The sequence below is a fragment of the Globicephala melas genome, chromosome 8 (assembly GCF_963455315.2).
Source record: "Globicephala melas chromosome 8, mGloMel1.2, whole genome shotgun sequence".
Lineage (NCBI taxonomy): Eukaryota > Metazoa > Chordata > Mammalia > Artiodactyla > Delphinidae > Globicephala > Globicephala melas.
The window spans coordinates 99,803,897-99,810,485 of record NC_083321.1 but is presented as its reverse complement, the minus strand read 5'-3'; the positions used below and the strand labels follow the sequence as shown (position 1 = coordinate 99,810,485).

The 6,589-nt window shown below is 41.8% G+C and overlaps 1 protein-coding gene across 1 annotated transcript; it reads left to right on the top strand.

Annotated features, from left to right (window-relative positions):
- The first annotated feature begins 326 nt into the window (after positions 1-326).
- ACRV1 (acrosomal vesicle protein 1) lies at positions 327-5,884 on the top strand. Its single transcript, XM_030835434.2, has 4 exons — positions 327-378; positions 2,548-2,883; positions 4,758-4,877; positions 5,618-5,884. The coding sequence occupies exons 1-4, from the start codon at positions 327-329 to the stop codon at positions 5,740-5,742; spliced, it is 633 nt and encodes a 210-aa protein (XP_030691294.1). The 3' UTR covers positions 5,743-5,884.
- The last annotated feature ends 705 nt before the right edge of the window (positions 5,885-6,589 follow it).

Genomic DNA, 6,589 nt, shown 5'->3' with positions numbered 1-6,589 from the left:
AAAAGAGAATAGATAGATTTTAAAATTTATTACATAGAGTATATGTTATTTTGGTAATATGAGTTTTTAAGGTAGGGCAGAGAGCCCCAATATACCATGGTGCATGAGCCTTCACACTACAATTTGCCATGGGTTGCCAGAGGTCCAACCTGCCTGATCGGGAGACATGAGAACCTCAGAGCACAACACATTGTGATGAATCATGGATTGTTTCTGAGGTTCTAGAATCCCAGACTCTGTGGCTCAGCACTGGGAGCTTCTGCTCACAGTCTTTTTCACGGCTCTCGGGTGCCCCGCACCAGGGTGCCCTCTCTCCCAAAATCCAGATGAAGAAATGTCTTCTACTAGTGAGTCTGTATCTGCTTGGATCTGCCAGAGGTAAGTCCTCTTGTCTTGGTTCTGGGTGGACATGTAAGAGGCACCTTTAAGGCATTTCAGCCCTTGAAGAAGGAAGGCCAGTATCTTAGTTACCCAAACTAATCTAACTCAGAATTAGGAGTAGCTGAACAAGTTCAACTCTGAGAGCTACTGAACCGGTGGTGGGTTCCTCCTAGTTATGGCTTCACCATCAGAGACTGGCTTAGCACAGTCTCGTTCCTAATACTTTCAGCCACTTGACATTGTATCTGATGCTCTGTGAAATGAGAAGATTGGTCTAGGGGTTCTGCAGAGGTCCAATGAAGGTTTGCCCCCGTGAACTGAGTGTAGGGGATCCTTGTGTAGTTAATGTAGGAGGAGAGACATGAGGGGATGGGAGTGTGGTATGCCTGGAAAGTCATCCGAGAACACAGCATGGCTCTGGGCCAGAGACCTTACAAGCCACTCTTTCATTGGTCTATCCATCCAGTGGTATTTCCTCTTTCAGGACCCCCATTCAGGGTGGGCTCTGTTCCCTCCTTCCTCCTACAGGAGAAGTGAGAGGCCATGAGCTCTGAGCTGTCTATTAAATGACAAAGTGTTTTCTGTAATGTCAGTTCTCAGAGATTTTGTCTTTTGCTTTCTTAGCCTTTCAAAAGTTGACTGAGAAACGTAGCTACATAGCTACCAGATGGTAGTATGTCCTAGCCACTTTGTGAGGCAGTGAGTCATAAACTATAAGCATGACAAAGAAATTAGTGTGTTTTTCAAGCCTCCCTTCCGTATCAGAAATTTCTTTATTAAAACTTCTGTTAACTTTTGAAGGATCAGTCAAGAAGATGATATTTCTATAACAACTTTTTAAAATTAAAAATTCCTTAAAGCCTTAGTAAATCTTACCTTTTCTTTATCAACGTATTCTAATGCTAGCCTTTTGAAAGTTATTGATTGTAAGGTCTTCAAATCACTCAGAATACATACATACATACACACACACACACACACACACACAAATATATATATTTGCAGGATTCTTACAGAGCTAGAGTATTTTGGGGACTTAGGCCTCAAAGATCCTGTAATTCAGCTTTTGGCTAGGATTAATAATTTAGTCATTATAGTCTACTCACCGCCCTTCTCTAGGTTACTCAGTCTAAATCAGTTACTCAGTCAAAGAGTAATAATTTTTAAAAAAAGTAATAATCAAATTGTCTGCTTGGTGCTACACTTAATAAAATGAAAGTTGTACTTAAGGATATTTGTCTGACAGCCACTAATAAGCTGGATTAAATGTAGAAGAGAGTGGTCAGAACAGAACGACCAGCTAAGAGTTTTGTAATTCCAAATGCAAGGTCAGGAGGAGGGAAAACTAAAATTAGCTGAGCACTTGAGCAACGGACTAGGCACTTCACAGTTTCTCTTATTGAATACTCATGACAACTCCGTAAAGTAGGTGTAAATGATATGTCACAAGGAATCTCAATTCAGGGATATAGAAGCAAAGATTGTTTTTATCTTAATAATTAACAGCAACTTGGCTTTGTGTCCCCAACTCACATGGATTGGGGTTGAGTGTGTGAAAGAACATGAACTTGCCAAGTAAAGGTGTCTTAGTGCCTTCTGGTAATTTTTGTGGGTTCATTAGATATTTGTCATCTCTAGCTTAAAATTTATCTTGTCCAAAGTTTAAAATCTTCCACCCTCAGTTTCAGCTAGAATTACTCAGCTACTGAAACAATTTGCTTTCTCTCCCCCTTGTATCTCCATGCTTACCTTTCACCCACAGAGGAACTGGAGGGAGGCTAGTGGTGGACTTCTGATTACATGAATGATGGGACATTGATTTCCTGATGTTGGCTCTGTCAGAGGGCACAGTGCTTTTGGTGCTGGGTGAGGAGGCCCCCATGTGCCCACTCAGGGTACACAGATCCACACAAATGTTGTGGATCTTAAAATTCTTCCCTTCAATCACAGAGGTGGTCTCTGTGTTTCCTTAACACCCCTGTCCTTCATGGTCTCCCAGGTAATTGGTTGACTGCATCCAACATCTGCAGTATCTTCAGAGCTTGACCTAGGCCCCCAGAAACCTAGGAACCCCACAACATTAGCCTTGCTCCATAGGAAAGAACTCTTTATCCAGACGTCCTCTCTCACCTTTACCATCTCTCTTCTGTTATTTCTCCATCCCAGGAGCATCAGGTCAATCTGATGAGCTTCCTGGCTCTCTGGACCATCAAGCTTCAGTTCAGCAACCTTCAGGTGACTACTTTTCACTTGAAAACCCTTCAGATGGTGAGGCTTTATATGAGACTTCTTCAGGCGAGAACACTTTGAGTGAGCATGGTTCAAGTGAGCACACTGCGGTTGAACACGCTTCAAGTGAGCATGCTGCAGGTGGGCATGCTGCAGGTGAACACGCTTCCAGTGAACAACCTTCTGGTGAACAGCCTTCGGGTGAAAAGACTTCTGGTGAACGGCCTGCAGGTGAACAGCCTTCAGGCATCCCGCCTTCAAGCACAATTTCAGGTGAGCCACATTTGGATGGGTGCCCATCCTTGACTTCAGGTGGGAAGTAGGTAACACATACAGAAAACCAATTTTAAGGAGTTTAGAAGAAAGAATAGTTCCTACACTTCACAAACAGCTCTCCCAAAGAGAGCTGTTTACATTTTACATCTCTTTACATTTCTTTACAATAATCCCAGGTGGCAAGATCCAGGTTTTATGGGGCCCTTTGGAGGTTAAACTGTTCAGAGGGCCCTCTTTAAGAAAAACTAAACAAATATAAAAGTACCAGCAGTCTCTCCAACTTCACTCTATGTAAGAAATTGTGAATACAGATGCCCACAGCTCCCCTGGAAGGGGCTCATGGAAGAAAACTTTGGTGAGCTTCATGCTAAATCTGCCTCTTAACAAACTATGTCAAAATGCTTTGCAAACCCTCTAAAGAGATGTCCAGCAGTGGAGCTGGTAGATCTTGGTTTTCATGTTTGAACGCAGTGTCAATGGAAATAATAAACAATCAATAATAATAATAGAAAAGAGTTTTATTTGAGCCAAAGTGAGGACTACAGCCCAGAAGCCAGCTTCCCAGATTACTCTGAGAAACTGCTCTGGAGGAGCAGAGTTTTCAGCACAGTTCTATATCTTGTCAGAACAAAGAACATTAAACAAGTCAGGGATACATTTCTTCAAGGTTAAAAACAAACAAACAAACAAACAGACCAGCACATACATGTACAGTATGGCCTTGGCACCTGGGAAGGGAGTTTTATCATCAATGGAGTACTGGAACTGGCATCCCATGAAGAGGGGTATTTAATCTTTATTTTTAACATGGACATTTTTTACTTCTGGTTAATGTGACCTTTTCTCTAATAATTAAAGCAGTTGTTCAATAGGCCACAAAGAGGCTGTTTTAGTTAGCATAAAATTCAAGTTAACTAATGTATAAGCCAGAATAACTTCTCCATACCTCATTCAATATGTGAACATTTCTTTCATCAATGGAAAGTAAAGCATGCTGACACTTTTGTCTGTTAGATCCGGAAATAAGTTCCCAGGACAACTGCAATTCTTTGGCTCTTACTCAAAAGGGGTTCTTCAAGGAAGGAAAGCAAGATCCAAGTTTTAATGTCTCAAGTTATTACCAGACATAGACACTTTATATTTCACCCCATTACATAAGTAGCAGTATTCCAAATTTTCAGACGAGAGAAGTTACATCATCTGGCTAGAAAGTAGCAAACCTTGGATTCAAACTTAAGTCTGACTCCAAAGCCCATATTTTTTCCACTTTATGCTTCCTTAATTAGGGAATTGGCAGTGGAGGTAGAGAGGCAATATGGAATCGCTTCAAAGAGACTGTGCTTTGTGACAAACTGACCTGACTGAAGGTCACTTTGAGAATAGAGAATTGATGTAATGTTTGCAACATTACAGCATTCTAACACAGCTTATTAATCAGTCAGATTTCACTGCAAGTGTTTGTGCCTTGTGATAAGTGAGAGTATGATGGGGAGTAGGAAAGGGAGCCAGTCACATGAGGAGTTCTATTGCTCCTATTGAGTTAGACACGGCAGAAGGGCATCTAATGATAAATGTCCGGGAAGCCACTGGGTGATGAATTAGAATAAAAGTCAGTACTAGAGAGATAAATGTGGGATTCATCACTAATGAAAATCATAAATGAAGCAATAAGAATGAAGGCATTTCCTTTGGCACAGAAGAGAAAATATGCTCTTTCAGACACAGAGCCCTCACATCCCTAACAAGAACCAGGAAATGAAATGTGTTGTATCCACCTACTTGTTGCCCATCATCCCTCCCCAGATGAGTGACTCAAGGCTATACAACCTGGATCCTAAGGTTATTTCATCAGGCTGATCTTAAATTTTCAGGCCCAGTATTAAATTGCCACACATGCTCTTATATGAATGACCAAGGAATATGTCTTCAAGGAGAGGGAGTCTGTTCCACTCAGAATTCCCAGCAGTGCATGTTAAAGAAGATCTTTGAAGGTATGTGGGGACTTCATGAGCCAGTCTTTGCCAGAGAACACATCAACCAGCTTGAGCACTGATGGGGAGGAGATAGGGTGGCAGGGGCCGAGGAGGGAACAAGCTGTGATTCCCCAGAAACTTGGAGATCCAGGAGAACCTTATCCTTTCAAGAATCAAGAGCAGAATTCCAGCTATTGAGGGAGAGGCCCTTCCCAGCAGGCTTACGATGTCTTAAAAAGAGGCAGGGAGATTGGCTGTCTCTTCCTATTAAAGAAATGTGTGGGTTGCCCCTTGAGACATTGACAGTAAGCTCAGGAATGTGTCTATCTTGTTCATGGCTATATATTCCTAGCACTTAGCACAATGTCCAGCCCATGGTAGGCATTTAGTAAATATTGAATACATGAGTTAAGTAATAAACAGTTGTCCACCAGTCTGTGTTCACAGGTTGGCAGACCTGTATATGTGTCTTCCTACACCTCTCTACCCTTACACTCAGTCCTCATCCTCAAAATAAGGGATCTTGGTTACTTCCATCCCATGAACTTCCCTTGTGGTTTGTCTGGTCCCTCACTAGAAAGAGTGGGCAACTGATCAGGGGAAGGGCCCAGAAGAAGCAGATGGAAGGGAGGAAGGAAAGAATATACAAGTTGGAGGACCTGGTCATGCCTACATAGGGACACTGGGAACCATGGATGAAAGCTAAGATTGGAGGAGGAAGCTTTCTGCTCATTACAGTCTGCCTCTGCTTCTTTCAGGTGGAAAACTTCAATTTATTGTCCAGGGCTGTGAAAGCATGTGCCCATCCATGAACCAATTATCCCGTGGAACCAGGATGCAAGTTATATGCTGTCGGAATCAATCTTTCTGCAACAAGGTCTAGAAGCCTGTGCCCTTGCTTCCTGCTCTGAGTCAGGCAGCAAAAGTCCTCCATCACCCTACTGGACTCAATTTATATTTAGTTTCTTCCCCAGTCAAAAACTAACCACATCTTCCTCTGCCTGACTATCAGACAGGAAGTTCAAATATCTTTCCTCTCCTATCCATGCCTGGTTACACATTCTTCTCTGGCCTCCAACTTCCCTATCCCCTTACCCCATCTCTCAACATTCCTTTCTTTTTCAATAAATTCCACATGATTAAAGAATATAGACTCCAGACAGAGTCTTTTCCCATCAACCAGGGGCAGGGTCACTCTGAGCTTCCTTCTGCTCCACACAATAAAGTAGATCCATTTTATTTCTTTATTTTTCCTTTTTTTTTTTTGAATTTTATTTTATTTATTTTTTTATACAGCAGGTTCTTATTAGTCATCCATTTTATACACATCAGTGTATATAGGTCAATCCCAATCTCCAATTCATCACACCACCACCACCCTGCCTCTTTCCCCCTTTGGTGTCCATGTTTGTTCTCTACATCTGTGTCTCAATTTCTGCCCTGCAAACTGGTTCATCTGTACCATTTTTTAGGTTCCACATATATGCGTTAATATACGCTATTTGTTCTCTTTCTGACTTACTCACTCTGTATGACAGTCTCTAGATCCAGCCACATCTCAACAAATGACCCAATTTCGTTCCTTTTTATGGCTGAGTAATATTGCATTGTATATATACACCACATCTTCTTTATCCATTGATCTGTCAATGAGTATTTAGGTTGCTTCCATGAACTGGCTATTGTAAACAGTGTTGCAATGAACATTGGGGTGCATGTGTCTCTTTGAA

Bases quoted from the DNA above. Each gene is read 5' to 3' on its own strand.
- ACRV1 (XM_030835434.2), top strand. From the start codon at position 327: ATGAAGAAATGTCTTCTACTAGTGAGTCTGTATCTGCTTGGATCTGCC. The intron at 379-2,547 runs GTAAGTCCTCTT...TCTCCATCCCAG, and splicing joins TCTGCTTGGATCTGCCAGAG to GAGCATCAGGTCAATCTGAT. The intron at 2,884-4,757 runs GTGAGCCACATT...TTAAATTTTCAG, and splicing joins GCCTTCAAGCACAATTTCAG to GCCCAGTATTAAATTGCCAC.